The sequence below is a fragment of the Vipera berus genome, assembly GCF_964194415.1.
Source record: "Vipera berus genome assembly, chromosome: 5".
Classification (NCBI taxonomy): domain Eukaryota; kingdom Metazoa; phylum Chordata; class Lepidosauria; order Squamata; family Viperidae; genus Vipera; species Vipera berus.
Genome location: NC_138207.1, coordinates 46,730,630 through 46,752,543, shown reverse-complemented (window position 1 = coordinate 46,752,543; position 21,914 = coordinate 46,730,630). Strand labels below are relative to the sequence as shown.

Genomic DNA, 21,914 nt, shown 5'->3' with positions numbered 1-21,914 from the left:
AGTGCAAAACATCAAGAAAACAATTGTTACAATTATTAATTTAATGAAACAACTATCTTAGTGAATGTTCTGGCTTGGTCAATCATTGAATTTTGAGACAGATAAATTCCTGTTGAATAAGCATTTGTCACACCATTGCAAAAATACACCAAAGTTATATTTAATAGCAGCATTAAGAAATTATGGTTTCTTTTATTAATTAAAATACTTTGAGTCCAACAAAACATAGCTTCCTGACCATTTGGGATTCCCTTCTTATACTGTGGCAGCCAGGGGCAGCCAGATAATTTTTATATAAGGTTCCAAAACTGATATCCTGATTCTTTCTTCTTGTTTTATGTTAATATTTAAAACTGTAATTCCAGTAACAGCAAGATGTCATTCTTGGGGATCAACAATTTATAAATTCTAAGTATCCAAGGCCTACCTCAAATCCTATAAAAGCTATGAAAAATATAATTTCCTTGAATTTACAAATGAAAATACATTAATAAAAATAATTATATTCATTCAAATGAAAAGCAAAAGCATTTGTACAGATTCAAGTATCTTTCTTGGCAAAGTAGTTAGGGAGGAGGGGAGTGGTGTAATTTTCACTCTAGATTAGACTTTTTCACTCCTGGTCTTCCATAGAATCAAATAAAATTTATTATATAATAGAAATCATATAATTCAGGCAACTGAAAATATCTTTATCAAACTTAGTGGAAATAAGACATAATTTAAGTAAGACAGAAGCTGCTAGGAACAATTACTATCCTAGGCTAAGTGATAGCATGCTATCTTGAATTGCTTCCCATATATTGTAGGTTTTCACAAACCCCTTAGGAAAAAAAGAAATGGAGTTGTGGATAATTTGCTAAGACAAGGTCAGTCTTAATGATGTCGTAGCAGTGAGTGAATAAAAGTGAGAATGTGTATATTAAAATCTGATTGTTTGCATGTTGCTCAAAAAATCTGAAATATGAGCCACTCCCCCACCCCCAATATCTGGATGAGATAAGAAAATGTTACATTTTATATAATGTTTTCATTTTTCCTTGATTAATGAGATTTCATTTGTTACTATTGCTTTAGGTAATCCTTCACAAATTCTTCTAAAAGCTATTTGGTCAGAAGGTTGCACATGGTGATCATATGACTCCAGCCCACTGCAACTGACATAAATATGACTCTCTTGCCAAGTGTCTGAATTTTGATCAGATGACCATGGAGATGCTGAATTGGTCGTCAGTGAAAAATAGTCATAAGGTCACTTTTTTCAGTGCCATTGTAACTTTCAAATATCATTAAGTGAACTGTTGTAAGTTGAGGACTACCTGTATTATCTGCTACTAGTCCAGTCTTGCCCTAAACTTCAAATTTCCAATACTGACTAGGAATTATGTCACACATTTGGAGCGCCACAGATCAGGCAAGACTAATCTAAAAGGAATACAATTCTTGTGTTGTTCCTCTTCCAAATGGTTATCGTATCATCTTTTCATTATTCATTTTGCATTAATCTAAATGCATTCATTTCTATTAAATAAATATTACTAATTCTATTCACCTGATGAATTTCCCCCATTCTCATGAGAGAATCACACTTCTGACAAATTCATGGTTCAGTATTATTGGGGAGGAGATAAATGCCCAAAATATGCAAATCAAGTATTGGAGAATGTGAGGAAGGAGAAAAGAGAGAAACATACATCTGTAGATTGCAATGATGTACTGAAGCACAAGACAAACTCTTCAAAGTGCTCTAGATAAAATTTAAGGCAATTCACTCTTCCTGATGCAGAATTGTCAGTAGTATTTCATTATGGCTCATATTTGCTTTCTCTTCCAGAGTATTAACCTTTAGAGTAGGTATGGAGTAGGTATCCAGCAAGGCATTATTTGCAATTCAGCTTAATTCAACAAAGATTTCTAAATCTGTTGAGGGTCAAAGAATTACTGTAAAGATGTTTTGCTATATATTGGTTCTGTATAGTAATTCAGTAGAATGCAGCCTCTTGAGTATGGACAGCATTAAGACTGCAAGCCTAATGCCTATAATAGAGCACAACCCTGTTGATACCCTGGGCATACAGCCGTACTACACTTCTCTGTGACAGGGCTTATGACACAGGTCTCTTGCAGGGAAAAGGTTGTTGCCATCTTACAAACTTGTTCAGGGAAAATTTTTGGCAATGTCAAGAGAAACCCAAGAATTCTCTAGACCATTGTTGTCTTCATAGCAGTTCAGAGATGGAATGCTGAAAAAAAAGTTATTTCTTCAGCTCAACCCGGGGCATTTTGAATGTGTTTGGCCTTGACCTATAATGGGAAAAGAAGAAGAAATTAAGAAAATTGAATCTTGACGGTTGGTAAGCAACAATAAGAGTAAGGATGATATGGGAGTAAGAAACTTTGATGTTGTTGTTGTTTGGCAGTTCTCAATCCCTTACTATAGGTTCATTCTAAGATAGGGCTTTAAAAATCCTCTCTACCCTGATAAATATACTACCACAGTACTATTTAGCATCCCAAACATTATTTGTTTGCAAATGAAACTTACAGCATGCAAAACTTACAGTATTGTAATTATGGCTGTTTCCCACTCCACAGAAAATTATGTTCATTTTCTTTTTTAAGTATTAACACCAGAACAGTGAGCTGCCTACACTATTTGGTATTCTCTACACCCCAAATGGCTTTCATGCTCTAGTGCAGGGGTGTCAAACTCGCAACGTCACATGACGTGTCATGACGTATCACGACTTTGCCATTGCTGGCAATGGGGTGGGCGCAGTTTTGCTATGATGCATCCTGCCTGCAGGCCAGCAATTTGACACCCCTGCCCTAGTGGCTAATTAAATGGCTCTTCTTTAGCTTAATACTGACATTTGCTTGAACTACAATGCTGCCTAGCAAAGATTGATCACAGCTATGGAAAGATACTCACAGTTCAAAGTTTTCCATAATCTCATCCCTAATAGAAAAAAGGGACAGTGTCAATGACATATTTAAATATAAATATAAATATAAATATAAAATCACTCCCACATGATAGTTCTCACAAAAACCAGACTAGGAACCACAAAAAAGTAGTGATTGAACTGGACATCATCACAAAGAGAGGCAGGGAAAATAGTCTCCAGTTATATTATGGCAAGATCACATTTCTGAAGCAGTTCTCCTAGGAAATGTAGCCCCAAGAAGTTGGGGGTATTTGCACAGATGATTCTAAAGAAATTTTCAAGCTAGTTCATAAGACAATATTGGGAAAATGAAAGACTGAAGCCCACAGCCATGGCAGCATCCCCTATTAGATAATAAATCATCCTTACTGATATATGTCATCGACGCTCATTTGACGATAAAACTTGGCAAGCCGCACAGCCAAGATGATACTTGGCAACAGAAAGATTGTGCACCAGGCCAGACTGAACCAGAAAGCATTCTAGGAGGGGGAAAGAGAAGAGATGGAGAGTTGGAGGCAAAGCTTCAAGTGTTTCAGTTCAGATTTAGTTGGTTGAGACTGCCAAGAGAAATACACAATCTCTAATAATGGACATATCCTCATACAGTAAGTATTTGCACATTCCAGTCCTAACACGCACTAGACTAGAGCCTTCTTTATGTACCTCCCACTCCCGTTTCTGTTCAGAAGGCATAGCTTTCATTTGTGCATATGCACCTCTGTTTCCCTACGTTTTTTTTCAAAATTAAGACATTACAACAAACTGACCCCCAAGACAATTATAGTGATATGCTCCTCTTATTGTTGTGATTCAGGGTCAGCCTGTGGGTTCGGCAGTTGGGTCGGACGACTCAGAGGAGGAGGAGGGGGGTGTTGAAGAGCTTGCTGAGGGGATTGGACAGCTTGATGAGAGCCCCCAGCCAGGCCCCTCTCATCTGGTCACGACGCAGACCCAGCTGTGTGAGCCTGACAGTGTGGATGAAGATGACCCACAGCTGGCCCTGTTCAAGGATGCCCGACGCAGGAGGCAGTCAATCAGGAGTAAACAGAGGAAGGCAATGGGGCACCTCGGAAGGAGGCAGAGAGAGGCCATACCCTGAACTGTATTTAAGGGGAATGTGTGGGAGGGCTGGTTTGCTGAAGGCAACTGCTTGGATAGTTCCTGTTTCTTAAAGCTCCTGTTTCTTGGTTCGTGTCTTGTTCCGTTTGTTTTTGTAGCAATAAATTTGGCAGGCATAATTCCAGCCTCTTGCCTTCTTGTAAAAGGGGTTGTCCCTGCCTTTTCTGCAGGGCCGGTAGCAGGCTGGTACAGAACACTTATTTACAATTTAGTGTTACACCCTTTGTAACTATCTCTTGCCTTAAATCCATGTTGACACAATTAGCAATCCCACATCTCAATTAATGCTCTCTGATTAGTATTGATTTCCTCACCAAAGAATCAACAAGGTAATTGCAGACAACGGTATTCATGCTGTCCAGTGCCCAGGCTACAGGGCCACAACGACCCAATTGTCCCATGATCTGTCAACGAAGATTTAAAAGCAAAACAAAACATTTCATTAGAGAAGTTTCATCAGACAAAACCAAGCCCTGGTGTTCTGGGCAACAATTTTCATTATTTGATCACCATATTTGAAATCTACAATTTCTTTTCCAACCCAGAAAAAAAGGTTCAATCCCTCAATAATTGTATTCCGTATTTTCATTTTAAAAAATAAGGAAAAAACTTAATGGTTGCCCTCATACAACATGCTTAAATTCAGATTAACAAAGCACAATTGGTATATTGAAACAAATAGATAAGTTTTTTCTGGCTTGTCAAACAATTCTAATGATCTTCATACAACATACCAAGGGAATGGAAAGGTTCTTGGATCATGCCTCTGAATTTACATGTTGTTTGGTAAGGATTTGAACAAGTACAGATAAGTGTACTTGGCAAGATAAAAGTATAAATCCAGCAAGTCCATCCTTATTCCACTAGAAATAATTGATAGTACTTACAACACGCTGAGCCCAGCTCACATAAGAGGAAAAATAATTCAGTATGTGCCATATAAAAGTCTTGATCTCCTAGATGGAAATAGAGAAGGAAACTCAGGAAATGGTTTGGTTTTGGTGCAAATATCCTGTATAACAGACATGTCAAGCACAAGGCCCGGGGGCCAGATCTGGCCCGCGAAGTGGTTTCATGCGGCCCGTGAAGCCATCCTGGAAACAGTGAGGGAACGGCCCCCACTGCCTTGGCCCTGGCCCAGAGACCCTCAGATCTGTCCCACTCCTGCCCAGGCCCCCATAGGCACCCTTGATGCGAATGATGTAGAGCTGGCCATGCCCACCCAGTAGGCCATACGCACTCTAGCCATGCCCACCCAGTAGGCCACGCCCACTCAGGACATACCTACCCGCCCCCTGAAGGCAACTGCAACACTGATGCGGCCCTCAATGAAATTGAGTTTGACATCCCTGCTGTATAAATTGCATTGCAGATCTGTGAATTTTGGAGCATAAATTTCCTATATGTCCATGAATGGAAATGAAGTTCTAGAAAACTTGGGGGGCAGGGAGAGAAGGAGAAAGCAAGCAGAGTTCTTTCGTGCAAGATCTGCTAGAGGTACTAAGGTTCTCCATACTTAAATTACTCAGAATAACTTTCAGATTTCAGGCAAGCATAAGAAGCAGGACCATACTGCTACAGGTAGTCCTTTACTTACGACTATTTGTTTAATGACTGAAGTTCCAACAGCCTAGAAAAAGTGCCTTATGACCAATTCTCAAAGCTAAGACCTTGATACAACTCTTACGTATCAAGGTTCTGGTTGAATAATCCAATGAAGCACACTGGAGACATTACGATCTCTAATGCAAAACTTTATTGGGCAAAGCATACTGGCACTAAAGAATGGAAAACCAGCTCTGGCAATATGACGGGAAAAAGATAATTAAAAGAGTAAAATTTTCTCTCTCCTCTCTGACAGTTCAGGTCACATTGTCCAATTAGTCTTCAAGCATTTATTATGAGAAGACAGTCTCCATTCGCCACATTTAACTGGTGACCTTGTTTCCCATACTGATAGAACCACCTGTATGCATTCCAAACCTTCCACTCCCCATAAGTGTAGGTAAGCTAGAAGCAGCATGGCAGTCCTAATGCAAGAAATCTTCATAGTTTGACACTATGGCCACATGAATGCAATTTGTGCACTTGGCAACTCGCTCCCATTTACAACTGGTTGCAGTATCTTGTAGTCATGTGATTTGAGATTTGTGATCTGCCCAGCCATTTTCCTACAAGCAAAGTCAGTTAGGGAAGCCAGACTCACTTAAAGACTATGTGATCCTCTTAATGACACATGATTTGCTTAATGACTGCAGTAAACATGATCATAACTTTGGATCCAATCATGTGATGACTTCCTTAATGACAATATTGTTTATCAACCAACATTCTGGTCCCAACTGTGACATAAGTCAAGAACTACCTAGGACTTCTGGTTTTTGCACCCACAGCACATGGCTGCAGAAGAGTGGACTCTGCTCCCCACAGCTAGTTTCTTCCTGCTTGGGGGACCCTAGATGGGTCCAAAGTTGCCCTGGAGAGGTGACTGTGAAGGAGGGGTGCCCCGTCGATCACAAAGCGGCAGCAATCACTCCGTTTGATCCGGGGAAAGCCCTCCAAACCCGACAAGAGAAAGGCTAGCATGAGATCAGCATCTAGCTCAAGAGCACAAACTTAAACATCGGTGAACAGCGTGCTTGGAATTGGTGAGAGTACTGATCTTCTTTCTTCTATCTACTATTTAAATCCTTGAAAAGGTCCCCAAAGCAAGAAAACCTCCAGAAGTAAAGGGAGGGGATTATATCCCCATTCCCCTATAGACAGAAGCGGCAAATTAACATAAAAGGTTGAAAGAGATATACTAAAATTTGATTTAAAATATATCAGTCTGGACAAATCTAGGAACTAAAAAACTGTCAAGATTATACCCTAAAAATTTCTGATGGAATTATAAAAATATATAACAAACATAACTTTTTGATGGAAAGAAAAACTGAAAAAAGAAATAACTGCTGACACCTAGTGGAGAATCAAAGAATAGAACACTAACAATAAGGACTCAGAAATTGGCAGAATGCACAGAAACAAAGAAAAAGTTGTTCCTTTGAATTGCAAATAATCTTGAAGACAGCTGGGAACAAAGGAAGAGCCAGCTATAAGATTAAAAAGTGTTTGAAAGAAGAAAAAAACACCTGGACTGTTGCTTAAATCTAAGAACTATTTATGAAAAAAAAACTTTGGCTTTTTGGCTAATCTTTTAGAGGAGAATTTGCAGGATTTAAAGTGGCTTAATATACTGAATTAATTTTGACTGATAAATTTACTTTTGAATTAAAACATTGATGAAAGATTATTTAAAGGGGGCGAGACAACATGGATATCACATGCGTATGAAAAAATGACAAGATGCCACATTCAATATTTTCTCCTGAAGGACTTAGGCTGGAAAATCAAGGGCCTCCAGGAGCAATACTTCAAGGGAAGATAAATACTTTCCCAGAGGAAATATATGTAATGTTAGGACAAATACAAATGACAATAGATTCAAACCACGATGAAATTTGAAACTTTGAAAATATGCTTATTTAAATCCTCAGTCTAAATCTACAATTAAAAAATACCCAGGAAATAACAACAAAGGAACAAACAAATCAGACAGCAGATTACAAACTAGAAGAGTATGATCAAATTGATGAAATAATAAAGGAAAATAATTACAATTTGACACAAACAGGAAAAAATCTACAAGGTTCTGATACAACAAGAAAAATGGAATTATTAGAACTATTAAAGTTTGGGGGGTAAAAAGAATGTATCTTACTTACTTCATCTTTTGTATTCCCAACAACATTTGTAAAAATACAGGAACTGTTGGGTAAGCGGATTGCATCAACTTGGAAAATTACTTGGCAAAAGAAGATCAGAGACAGATTGTGCTGCCACCACGTGGCTGTTTTGGAGTAATTACAATGTGGGCAGTCAGACCCTCCTACCCTATGATGTATTTCCTCTTCCCTCCCCTTTCTGGGATGGACTTCCTCCTCCTTTGTCTCTGGAGAGAATCCCATCCTCCATTGTCTAGCTAACATGTGACAACAGCAGATGTGCAGTCGCTAGGAATATTACCATTTTCTGACCTTGGAGATACCTTGGAAATATCTTGGAAATGCTGTACAAACGTCATCTTAATCTACATGCAATAAAGGTATTTCTATATGATAAAGGGTGTTTCCACGAGTTCAAACTATCTGGAGAGAACTGTTAATGGTAATGGCCTGCTTATATAGACCATAGAAGTCTTATCAAGGGGTTAATTACAGTACAACAGCTTTGGATCCAGAATAGTCAGAAAATGGTAATATTCCCAGCAACTGCACATCTGCTGTTGTCACATGTTAGCTAGACAATGGAGGATGGGATTCTCTCCAGAGACAAAGGAGGAGGAAGTCCATCCCAGAAAGGGGAGGGAAGAGGAAATACATCATAGGTTAGGAGGGTCTGACTGCCCACACTGTAATTACTCCAAAACAGCCACGTGGTGGCAGCACACAAATACAAGAGATTTAACTCGCCCTACCAGATGGACTATTACATGAATAAACATTTGTTTGAATATGGCTAAAAGAACAGAGAAGTTCGAACATAAATAGGCCTTATAACAAGAAGGATAATGAGATTTAAGTAATATAGTATGTTTTATAATATATTAAATGTTAAAATAGGTTGATGTAACTTTTATTAATATATAAGTAAAATATAAACTGATTAAAAAGGATTTTACATCTAGATACTATAAGATAGATAAAAAGTATAGTATTTTTATAATGCATGACATAAAATATTGGGATGATGTACCTAAATGGGAAAATTTAGACAGTGAGATGACTAATATGAAGAAATTATGACTGATAAGAATTGGATTGAATATAAGGTAATCTAAGCAAACAAAAATTATAAAAATAGGATGTATGCTGAACTAATGAGATGGTTATGAGAATAATATAAGCTGAAAAAAATGTTATATAGAAAGATTTGTATAAATATAAAAATGCCTATACCTAATTTTATATATTGAAAATATTAAGAATTATATTTTGGCTAAGGTTGAAGAAGCAAAATACAAATGGGCGAAGGGAAGATCAAAGTAATGTATTAATTAATTTATTAATTATGTAATTATCAAATTTAATCATTATTGACTGTTAATTATTAGTCCTTTTTTTTCTTGTTAAAATATAAACCAAGACAATACGCTGTATACCAGGCACTGGAGATTGTTATAGTTAAAAACCAATAAAATATCTATAAAAAAAAGAACTACCTATATTCATGAAAGTAGCACAATGTTTTTCAGGATTTGAAGCTAGCCTAAGGAATCTACCATGAGTGGATTCCTTAAAGTAGCAGCATTTTCCTTCAGGCCACTTAATGAACAAGAGCACTCCCGCAATGTCTGAAGCTCTTTTTCTAAATCCTTTTTTTAAGCATGTACAGCCCTAGGAAGTAACATATTGTATTCTGGCACTTCTGCTCATCCCCTCCTCTGTTTTTGTGTCCCCCTTCTCACTTTAGATTGCTGATGTCAGTTCTGACCAAAGTACTGGGGCCAACTGGCACAGTTTACTCACACAGTAAATAAATAAACAAATAAACATACTAAGGTACTGATGAAGACTTACCCTGTTTATAATTTCCTCTGTTTGGTGCTGTATAAATGAACTGGTCTCATTTATTTCCGACAGCGTGAAGTTTACCTTATTCTAGTGGGATACATTGGTGTTAGGTTCTTTCAAAAGCTTCTATTCAAGTATACCTGAGCTGTCTGCCCAGGAAAAACAGCTTACACACCTAGCATCACATATCCCACAGCATATTGAAAGCTGGGACAAGTCCTTTGATATATTTTATTAAATTAAACATGAAGGGAATGATGTCAATAAGCATTTTAAATCAAAGATATTCAGCTTCACACAAATAGCTCTTCTAATGCTATAGATGGACTTTCCACACCTATTCTCTCCTTTGTGTGATGTCTACTAACCTCTTAACTGTTTTCAGTCTTTTAATAAATTTAAAACATTTTTATGCCAAGAAAAATTTCTGAACTCCCCAACTGGCACTTAGTAATATGAAGTGACAAATTTATATTTCTATCTCAAGGCCCGAACAGATTGGCCTCTAGCAGAACATCTGAAATATCTCAAGGAAGGTCCCTTACAGAAATCTTTAGGAACCCTAGAATCAAATGCCTCTTTTCCAATTTTTCACTTCCACCCAGCCTGCTTACTGGAATTTGAGGTGCAGAGTTCTGCAACTTCTGGATGCTCCTCTTCAAGTCTTTCTGAGGGAGAGAAAAAATAAATTCCTCATTCAGTGATACCAGGTTTGGTCAAAGAAGATAAAGAGAGACAAGGGAAACTACACTCACAATTTCTGAAGGAAATTTGAGGTTAATCCAATCTTGGATCTTCTTCAGCTCATCAGCTTGATGTTGCAGTTTGCTACTTGTGCTACCAGTTGTCTGAAAATAAATGAATGAAAGTGTGTGTGTGCTCATTAAACTTGACATGGAGTCATATCCAATTAGCATTTGTGCTCTGTAATTTCAGTGCCCCATTTCATTCCACTCACCCTCAACAATTACCTTCTAGTTCAAAACAGGTCCTACTCCAATTGTTTCAGTGAAGTTTCAGGCCAGGATTTAGTACTGAGACAGCCTTGGTCATGCTTATTGATGGAGCATGTGGTTGAGCCAAAATGGAGATTATGTGCTCCTTAATCTCTTAGCAGCTTTCAGTATCACTGACCACGGTATCCTTCAGAGATAACTCCATGGATTAGGGATTGCGGGAGGAATTTTAGAGGTGTTCTTTTCCTTTCTCTAAGCCCAGAATATTCCATTTTTGATCATGGAAGAGTTAACATTCCTCTTCAAATTTGGTGTGCAATCTGGGAATCTTCCTGGACTTGCAGCTCCTGCTTGATGACCAGGTGTTAGCTGCAACCAGGAGGGTATTTGCACAATTTCATCTGGTGTACAAGTTTTGACCTTTCCTAAATTGGGAGTCCCTTGCTCATGCCCTAGTCACCTTATGGTTTGACTACTGCAATGTGCTCTACACTGACAGCCCTTTAAACATCTAGGAGACTTTCCAGAAGCTTCAACTGGTCCAAATGCAATGGCAGGAGCAGTGATGTGCATCCCTTGGCATGCCCATGTAACATATCTGCTTCACAAGATGCACTGGTTGCTAGTTTGCTTCTGGGTATGATTTAAGGTGCAATTCAAGGCTACCACCCATGCCTTTGGTGAGGGAGAGCGAGACCCATTCCATCTGGTCTGTTATGTTTGTCATATTTTTTCTTAAACTTTTGATTTTATCATAATGTATTTATTTCTGAGCTCTCCAGAGTTGTAGGGAGTCACATAGGATACTGGTTTTTTATTATTAATATCCAGAACTTCCTGATCTCTTATTATTTTTGTGCAGTTCACTGCCAAAGGTACTTGAAGGCCACATTCCAAGACACAATTTAGAACACAATCACTTTACATCTTCCAGTGGCAGCTGGGAGAATAGCTGCATCTACAAAATTCTGTGTCTACTCAAAAGGATTTCCCATAACATCTGCTGTATATCTTAGAAGTTGAGGAAGACAGTTATATAGGACCATGTGGGTATCCTTGCCCAAGGACTACTCACGGTATTTGCCAGTTCTTCCAATTTATTAGCCAAGACATTCAGGTCTTGTTTGGTCAGATTCTGGTTAAGCTATAGAAAAAGGAGAAAAAGAGAACACAGAATTCAAGCAAGCAAAATACACTTGAATTAATTAAATACAGAATTGAAGGCAGATTTACTTAAGTATTTCTGCATACTGTATTTTACTAGTCAATAAAAAGTAAAGGTAAAGTTTCCCCCGCACATGTGTGCTAGTCATTTCCGACTCTAGGGGCCGGTGCTCATCTCCGTTTCAAAGCCAAAGAGCCAGCGCTTGTCCGAGGACATCTCCGTGGTCATGTGGCCGGCATGACTAGACGCCAAAGGCGCACGGAACGCTGTTACCTTCCCACCGTAGTGGTCCCTATTTTTCCTCATCCCATCACTAGGAGGTGTGAGTTCACTTTATCCCTCTTTTCTGCTGAACTGCTAGCAGAGATTTTTCAAATGTCCACTAGCAACTATTAGATTTGCTTTTGGATACATAGGCATTTTTATGACTGTTTTCTGACAGGAGAGCAATCCGTCAGGTTTTCTGATTATCCTTTAAGGACTAGGTAAAGTCTCTCCTCTTTATAACAGCATTAGCAGACAAATTGATCAATCAAGTTGGCCTGTCTGATCACTGCTGAATTACTCATTGTGGTTACTATTATTTATAAAGAATGACATGTTTTCATTGCATTTTTATTTTATTATACTATTTATTTATACTATACTATATATTTATTATTGAGATGTTAACCTATACCAGATGCCAAAAAGAAACATACATGTTAAAGAAATGAACAGTTTAAAAAACCCACACAAAACTTTAGAAGTACATATTTTAAATATTCTCTCAACTACTGTTTGGCTATAGATGCAAACCTCAGGGCTTCACCAAACACAGTTACAACTGGAGGAGTTGCCAATAAATTACTGTGACATCAACTCAGAATCCTTCTGTGACAGACTCTTAGCTCCTGTTGCCAGGAAACACCAATGTGTTCCCCAACAAATGTGAACATCACCCATTCTCTAACAAATACAGAAGAATGGTGAGCTCCTGTTCTGGGAAGGAAATTATATCAACATTCTTCCTTTCTTTCATAAGCCTTTTCCTTAATTTTCCATCTTACTTCTTCAAGAGTACTGTTAAAATCCACATTCAGAGGCCCATCTTTTGAACTCAGTTTCATCAAGTTGCGTTTTTGTTCATCCTTCAGAAGTTCAATAGAGCCAATATCGATTTTTGTTTTACTCAGGGTTGAATCAATGTCTTGAGTGTACTAGAGGAAAAACAGAAATGCCAGATGAGTATATGCAGAGCACAACATCATTTGTTCTGCAGTACATTCTCCAGAACTGTCCAAGAGGGCTGTAGCTGTGCCCTATACCCAAATGCTTAAAATATTCCTGGTGACAACCCTAAGCTGATGTCTGGGAGCAAAAGATTAACTGATGATGGCATTTCTCTATCACTGGATTGATTCATTATATAGGCAGCCATCATTTACCTTGCTGATGTTAAAGGTGTCATTCAAAGAAATGACCTCATTGAGATGAAAGGTACTCCACAAGGGTGCATTGTCTTCACAATTCCTTTAGAAGAGGAAAACAGGATGCATAATATTATATCAAGGATAAATTGGATAAGAACATTACCCCACAGAACAAGCTCTCCAGTCCTGCACATTAGGTCTCCCCACCCCTCTGGCCAATAGCTAGAAAGCTCTTCAGGGTGGCTCAAATATGTGTTTTCCAAAACAAAAAAACCCAACCCAACTGAGCTTTCTTAGTACTTTCTTTGAGCTGAAGAAGCTTCTTTAATGAGAAGTAAATGTTGTCAAAGAAAACATTAACAAAGTGCAGTTGCTTCTTGGAAAAAACACATTTGGGACAACCATGACCTAGATCAGGGGTAGGCAACCTCGGCTCTTTTATGACTCATGGACTTCAACTCCCAGAATTCCTGAGTCAGCTATGCTGACTCAGGAATTCTGGGAGTTGAAGTCCATGAGTCATAAAAGAGCCGAGGTTGCCTACCCCTGATCTAGATGATTGAGAATCTCCACAGATATCTTCAGAATGGCCTTACTGTAGAAGCAGGCACATTACAGGTAGTCCTTGACTTACAACAGTTCATTTAATGACCATTTAAAATTATAATGGCACTGAAAAAAGTAATTTATGACTGTTTTTCACACAACCATTGCAGCATCCCCATGATCATGTGATCAAAATTCAGATGCTTGGTAACCAATTCATATTTATGATGGTTGCAGTTTCCTGGGGTCATGTGATCACCTTTTGCAACCTTCTGACAAGCAAAGTCAGTGGGGAAGCCAGATTCCTTAACAATCATGTTACTAACTTAACAATTGCAGCGATTTGGTTGTGGCAAGAAAGATTGTAAAATGGGGCAAAACTCACTTAACAAATATCTCTCTTAGCAACAGAAATTGCACTTGCACACACAAACAAGTCTTCCTCTTCCTTGCAAGGAGCAGGTAAGAAAAATTCAGTTTTTGCTGTCACTGACAGCAAAAATATGTACACTATTTTCAGCTGCTTCAACTTGGTCCTATCATTTAGGTTAAGGGTGTCAAACTGCCAACCCAGGGGCCGGATGCATCATGGCAAAATTTCCTGGCAAAACCGCACCCACCCCTTTGCCAGCAACAGCAAAAAAGTCGCAGTATGTCGTGACATGTCACATGACGTTGGGAGTTTGACACCCCTGACTTAGATGATCTCTATAGACTATCCTGGACCAATGGAGGTGGAGGGATGGGATGGGGTAAGAGGAGCTCATCCACTGGGGAGGGGAAACTGAAGGGACTTGCTTAGGAGAATGCTTTCAAAGTAGGACTTAAAGCATATGATTTGTGCAGAGACCACATTCTGGGAATATGGTTCATATGCTATTCTAGCAAGCTTTAACTCATTTATCAATACTTTAACCTGTGTAGTGCTTCCATGTATTTCATTACAGATTGATAAGCAGCTATTTCTCTCTTCTGAACAAGGTTTCCCTCTGTACGCCCCCCCCCAAATTCTATTTCACTAAGCCTGCAACATTTATGTTCTCTCCAGATTCTCCTTCCTCGCAAGGAAATTGAGGACAAACATAATGGCAGTTCACCCAAGCATCTTGGCACTCACTTGTATATGCTGGTCAGGTTTACATCAGAACCATTCATATTCACGAGCTTTTTCACATTTAATTCAGGGAACAATCCAGGTGTGTCCAGATACTGGAAAAAAGATAAGTAGCAGCTGATGAAATCTTTTCTAAATTTTCTTAAACTCTTTACTGATCCCTCTAGCTGTATTTTCTCCTCTCCAAAGCTGAAACAGCTGCAGCTAGAGACTAAAATAACAATGACTTATGAAAGTTGGAAGAGGGAACTGCAAACAAAGGTTGCAAATTAATAAACCATTATTAATTCTATAACCATGAACTAACCTTTTTCTCTCTGTCATAATACTTATGCATTTATTTTATTAGGCTTATGTGCCACTTCAATTATCAACCAACTCTAAGCAGCCCCTTGTCTTCTCATTCCTAACCATGAGGGGACACTTAGCAGTTATGAGTACAATAGCAACCTAGGTGGCTTACCTGAAGGAGAATTCCATTAGACCAAGGCTGGCACACCAACATGTATGAATTGCCCCCAACTAAAAATAGCAGTAGAACCAGCAACATCAGCAACCATGAAAATATAAAGCTGAATCCAACACTCCTGTCATGAAAGATGAGAATTAATCAGAGGTCTACATTGCAACTATTGATTTGGATGTGAACAACCCATAGGACCTTCTACAGTTGGGTCTTATATTCTCATGGTACCACTTTAGTGTGAAGATCCGTAGAGCAAGGCAGGAAAACAATGTGCTGAGGCAAGTAGAGGACATTATCAACTTAGTAGTGTACCTTGGCATCAACAGTGACATTTGTGTACAGTAGCAATCTATGTTTTCCTGATAGGAATCTATGCTAAGGGTAAAATTAGAAAAGTTTCTATAAAGTATTCTCTCCAAAGCAACTAACATTACATAAAAATATCAGCAGTGGTTTTGGTTATGATCTGGAAGGATATAAAGAAGTTATTGTCAGTTATTTCCCTATACTGAACAGGAGATAACATTTCTTACGCCATAAAGGAGTTTCCACCGGTGTTGGAGAGGCAGCCCCGTTTGGTAGGCCATTGCATTCCATGTGGATCTAGCCCAAGACTACCAAGGAAAAGACCCAACACATTGAATGCAATTATTACAAGCAGCAGGCAGCAAAGGCAGACGCCAACACCCCACCTGTAGTGAAAGAAATCAACTAGTTAACACTCAGATCTCAAACAACAATGAAGGAAGGAAAGAGGTGAAAGTACATTCAGTTGAGTCAAATCAGTTCAATTCAGTTGAAATCAGAATAAGGAAGACTGTGCTGTGCTAGCATCTGCAAAAGACTAATTTTGTTCAAACAGGATGTTTACCAACCAGGATTATAATTTCCTCAAGTAACCAAATTTTCTCAGGTACTGTACATAACACATTAAACCACAAAGTACCTGCATGAGCTGGGTTTGCATCCTGCATGCCAAAATGTGCTTGGATCATTTGTAGTTCAGTGCATTATGAACATAGGCACTAGAAGATAAAGGAAGTAATGAAAATAATAAGACCTAATTCAAGGTCAGAGAATAAGAACTGGTATTAAATTCTGATTAAATGAATAAATAGATCCTTAAACTTTTGCAAATTAGAGGTGCTGGTCATCCAAACAACATGATTGAACAGTACCTCAGATTTCTAGAAGACTCATTTTTCTTCTGAGCTACACCATATTTTCTATAACTTGACTTTCTGCCTACTAAAATGGAATGTAGATATCATCCCAAGTAATTCTGCAACATATGAAAAATTGAGAAAAGTTTCATTCCTACCTGTAGCCATCATATTGGATCACAAGTGGCTTGTAGTCATTTGCCTTCTTTACAAGATTTTCCATGAATGCAGTGACATTCTTCAGTGAGACCATCTTGTGAAATTTATCACTGATTGCATTCATTCCCTTCTTGACATCATAAAGTATGCCCTGTATATCTTTAATAATTGGAGTCAACACAGGTAAATCGTTATACTATGTGTATTATCATGGATCACCTAAACAATAGCAGCAATTATCCAAGGACAATGGATATGTTAAGCTCTCCAACGTGTACTCTGTACAGATGCAACTTACACTGCATCTTAATCTAAGTGGGCAATTCCACTTTTTAATTACTTAAGAGGCATCTTTAACAAAGCAATAAACAACAAAATTGACTGCAAATTTTGGGAGTGAAGATTACATTCTTTTTGAGGGAACAGTTCCCATTAAGTGCCTTGGTGGAGCAGTGGGCTACTGCCTCCTTAAGTAACACCAGCTGCCTGCAATTAGTGCAGGTTCGCATCCCACCAGGCTCAAGGTTGACTCAGCCTTCCATCCTTCCCAGGTAGGTAAAATGAGGACCCAGATTGTTGGGGGCAATTAAGCTGACTTTGTAATAATGCCGCTTGGGGTGTGTGTGAAAGCCCTAACAAGCAGGCATATACATAGAACAGGGGTCTTCAAACTCGGCCCTTTTATGACTCATGGACTTCAACTCCCAGAATTCCTCAGCCAGCATGCCTGGCTGAGAAATTCTGGGAGTTGAAGTCCATGAGTCATAAAAGGGCTGAGTTTGAAGACCTCTGACATAGAATAAAGGCTACTGCTAAGTTTGTAAGCCGCCCTGAGTCTTCGGAGAAGGGTGGGATATAAATGGAATTAAAATAAAAAATAAAATAAAAAATTAAGTGAAACTAAAGTCAGGGTGTATTAGGGGCAGGAAAATAGCTACACATGGGAAGAATAAGTAGCATAATCCAGGATGGGAAGAATAAGTAGCATAATCCAGGAAACTAGATATGTTTGACCAAAGAGGCTGAAAAACAATAAATCATGAAAAACATAGGAATCTACCTAATACTGCATTAGATCTTTATCTTACACATATTATCTGCACTGTCTAATGTTCATATAAAATCCCAGAATTTTTAACTATGGTTAAGTAAGCAAGCCATTATGGGCTGATTCAAATATAGGTAGGTTGAATGGTTACATCTACACAAGTATGAAAAAAAGCAAACTGGTTAGACTGTGCAAGTCCTCAGAGGGGTACTTCACTTTGATGAAACTTCAAGTGAAATACTCTCTAAGGTGTGGCTAAAGAGAATAATTTGCTTCACATTGCTCTGCTTCTCCACCACCTTTCAACATCCTCTGGGAGTTACAAAAGCCAAAAGACCACCTGCATAGAAGTCTATCCCACCTTCTCAATGGCTGAGAGTTTCTTTGCAGCCTTCTTCTACTACGTGATTGGTGGAGTCTCCTCTACCTCTAACCAAAGTTGGAAAAGGCTTCTACACAAGTACAGTGCTTCACTGAAGCCATTCTCAACTTGCACAGATGTTAGAAACAGGAAACTTGGAGATGACATTGGTTTGGGCTAATTTTGTTGCACTCTTGATTCAGTGAGGGGGGAAAAAACTGCATCTACAATGTGAATATCTTCAGAGTGGCAAATAATTACATAGGACAATAAATCACCCCATAAGTTAATACAGTAAGCAAGCAGGCTACTTAATGGGCAGCAGTTCTTCAGACTTTCGGCTAGGGATCTCTCCAGTCCTACCTGAAAAAGCCAGAGACTGAACCTGGGCTTTTTGCATGCAAAAAGTGTGCCTTACTAGTAGATTTGGTATCTATGTGTACTGATTACTTAAAAGTCTACACAGTAGACCCTGTACTCATGCCAAGAGGGGAAACATCACTAGGCAAAAAATACTAACACTGGCATTAGTGTATTTAGGAAGCCAGCAAGACTGTGGCTTGGAAGGAACTGAAATAGTGGCATCCTAGCAGAGTAAAGCATCTAAATTTCTGACTACAATTCAAAATGCTCTTATGGTTTATAAAGGGGTACACAGTTTGGGCCAAGGCCTTTTGAAATGCCATCAATACTTGCCAAAATCCTTTGGAGACATCCTACCCTTTGAGGTACATTTGACGGAAATATATATATTCAGACAGGCTTTGGGCTATACCACAGACCTTTGTATTACAGAGAGATACATACAGAGAAATAGAGATACATGTATTTTTAACTCTGTTTTAATTATGAGTAAAACTTTAGTCTGTATTGTTATTAATAACTAGTTATTTGTAGCATCTTTCAACATTGTCATTAATTGTTTTAAATAAACAGTTGGCAGAAATGCTTATGAAATAGTAAGATGACATAAAAGTGGGTAGATAGCTAATACTGCAGGATAGTGTTGCCCAACCTGGGCTAATACTTGGAACATGTTTCCAGATGTATGATTTTCAACTCCCAGAATTTCACAGTCAGTATGGCCATTCCTGAAAATGCCAGAAGTTAAGTCTGTATATCTAGAAGTTTTCAGGTTGGAAAATATTAAAATTTAGGATTAAAACCCAATACAAAATTATATTAATAGATTTGAGAAAAATCACAAAAGCAAATCTACTAATGAAACAAAGGAAGATCTTAGGAAAAAATAAAGCAAATGCACAGGTAGAGAGCATGGAAGGATATCTGGCCTGATAATACTAAATCTGAAAAAAAATCTTAGAACTGAAGAGGAATTGGCAACTCAAAATATGGCTACTCAGACGTCAAATGCAGTTTTAGTCTGTGTGAACAGAATTTCATTTATCTAATCAGGAGAATTTATAATTATATTCTACTTTGAGTACTTTGTCCAGTTCTGGGCACCATGCTTTAAAAGAGCATCAGTTAAAAACTTGCAGAAAAGAGCAACAAGGGGATTAAAACGTAACTCTTATTTTTAAAACAAAGTCAAAGAAAATTGGTATGTTTAGACCTGAGCAAAGATTTTGGAAGGGGAATATAAAAGCACTTTTCAAGGAAATGAGGTGGTGTCATACAGAAGTTAAGAACTGTCCTCTATCATTGAGAGATTCCAGCTGAATGTTAGAAAATACTTCCAATAGTCATAGTTTGATTGTGGAGCTAAGTATGTGGAAGATGGTGAGCTGTGCTTCAGGGGATGTAATCTGGCATTATTTTACTTATTAATTCTGCATTAAGGAAGGGATTCAATTAATGTACCTAAAGGTTCCCTTTGAATTCTATGACTCTAGTGGAAATATGAGATATAAACATGATACATACATTATAAATTAATTAATTACATAATTTATGTGGAGAAAAATAGATTTTTTTGGGAAGGATGGGACTATTGGAAAATTGTATTTAGCTGAAGTGGGGATGCTTGTAAGGTATCCATAAATGAGGGAGAGGCATGTCAGACCTTTTCTTATAAATGCACCTCCTCCCCATATATAATGCCAGTCATATGAATAATTTCTTACACCTACATGCCTTTAGAAACCACAGCATAATGTTTGAAATGAAGAACAAATTCTATAACTGGGTTACTGACCAGACACCTCCTCTTTGGTTTGATTAGAGACTTTCTCTGGTATCTCTTTCACGAAATTTCTTGCCTACAAGCAAAAGACATCCAGACAGACATAGATGAAGACACATACAAACAAAGCTCAGATCTCAGAATGTAAGTCAAGTAAAACATGAGCCCAAGCTGTTGAAGAAAAGACAAAGCCCCCAAGATGATACATTTGCCATTTCCCCAGATTAACAGATTTAATCCCTTTCGAGGACATAGTACAAATAGGTCTCATCGGTCCATGAACAAAATGGCTCCAAATAAAATGGCTCCAAACAATGACTAATGATTGCTGAAGTGACCGTTTTGTCCTGTTCCTCATGGGCACCCATCTTATTGCACTGGCACTTGGAGTAGATACTTGGAAAGAGAATTATAGAAGAAAAGGAGGGTGTTACCTTTATTAGAGTACTGTTGAGATCTAAACGTGTCAGATCAGATATCAAATTAAGCGGTTCGCTGACATCAGGAATCTGCAGAAAGAAATAATGAGGAAACCTATCTTTTTATTGTTTGATCAACTCCAATTAAGCAATGGGGGATGTACTATTTTTCCAGTGGGATGAAGTGAAAACACACGAAGCAAGAGCTGCCACATAGAAATGTGTGTATACATATGGATGATTAGGAGTTAATGAACACAGAACTAGACAACTTGAAAACATACTCCTACATTGTAACCTATTCTGTATGGTGTTACAATTGGAATACATTTGGTTCTATGGCTTCTGATTTCAGCCTCTCGTGGGTCAATTATCTCAGCAATCTTATCCCAATTACATTATGCTTCCTTAGCCAGACTTTTAAGATGTATCATGAATTGCATTTCTATCACCCCACCACAAAAAACACTTAAAAGTTCACTGTACCCCTGGCCCAATCAGATCTTTTCCTATGCTGTCCAATAGTCCACCCTGCCAATTCATATATTTCTCTCTCTTCCAAACCCCATTCTACCGTATCAAAATTGGCCTCAGGCATCAGGTTCTCTACGGACACTTCCCCACAGGGGCTGCCACATTCTTTCAGAGTGGCATTGATCTCGGTTCTCAGGTCAGTCAGATTTTTGTTCAGCTGTTTTTGTATTTCCTGCAAGCGAGCACCAGTCTGGTTGACTTTCTGGAGTTCCTGGTCTATGCTCTGAATGTCTATAAAAAAAAGTAGGAAGGGCAGAGGAAAGACTGAGGAAGAATTCCACAACCTGAAGTGTCCACTTCATTCTTGATTGTAAAAGAGATGATCTTTTGCAAGATATAAAAGGCTATTAAGTAAGGAAAGAGTTGGACATGATTTTGCACTGTGAAGCGGTACATAAAGTCTAAGTGCTATTGCTGTAATTCATGGTCCAGAAATAGAAAGAAGCATGAGAAAGAAATTCAAAATAATACCACCTTGATTTTGTTTGGATAGGATGAGACAGAGAGAAACATGAGCAGGCTTTCAAGACTCTGTTATTATATCCTATAACAATAAATGACATTCCTAGAATCCCTTTGATGTCTGTTTCTTGACCTAGTATACCGCAAAAAGCTGGCACTGATTTTGTCCACAGGGAATTACCCCTCAAACATATAAAACATAATGAAATCAATCAATATGTATCCAGCAGTTTCCTAGTCTTTGGGTTCCCATGGTTTTGCTCTGGAGAGAAAAACAA

General features: G+C 38.3%; 1 protein-coding gene across 2 annotated transcripts in view; it reads right to left on the bottom strand.

Annotated features, from left to right (window-relative positions):
* Positions 1-144: 144 nt before the first annotated feature.
* Positions 145-21,914, bottom strand: part of LOC308668414 (prominin-1-A-like) — a 43,595-nt gene continuing 21,825 nt past the window's right edge. For both annotated transcript variants that reach the window (XM_081328293.1, XM_081328292.1), the window contains 18 exons: positions 21,215-21,405; positions 20,656-20,730; positions 20,234-20,297; positions 16,666-16,825; positions 15,878-16,036; positions 15,342-15,465; positions 14,882-14,973; positions 13,234-13,318; positions 12,856-13,005; positions 11,717-11,785; positions 10,441-10,533; positions 10,300-10,353; positions 9,692-9,772; positions 4,958-5,026; positions 4,385-4,474; positions 3,318-3,430; positions 2,933-2,959; positions 145-2,304 (listed from right to left, as the gene is read on the bottom strand). In XM_081328293.1, coding sequence (XP_081184419.1) covers positions 2,256-2,304; positions 2,933-2,959; positions 3,318-3,430; positions 4,385-4,474; positions 4,958-5,026; positions 9,692-9,772; positions 10,300-10,353; positions 10,441-10,533; positions 11,717-11,785; positions 12,856-13,005; positions 13,234-13,318; positions 14,882-14,973; positions 15,342-15,465; positions 15,878-16,036; positions 16,666-16,825; positions 20,234-20,297; positions 20,656-20,730; positions 21,215-21,405 — 1,745 coding nt within the window. In that variant the 3' untranslated portion in view covers positions 145-2,255. The remainder of the gene's footprint in view (positions 2,305-2,932; positions 2,960-3,317; positions 3,431-4,384; positions 4,475-4,957; positions 5,027-9,691; positions 9,773-10,299; positions 10,354-10,440; positions 10,534-11,716; positions 11,786-12,855; positions 13,006-13,233; positions 13,319-14,881; positions 14,974-15,341; positions 15,466-15,877; positions 16,037-16,665; positions 16,826-20,233; positions 20,298-20,655; positions 20,731-21,214; positions 21,406-21,914) is intronic.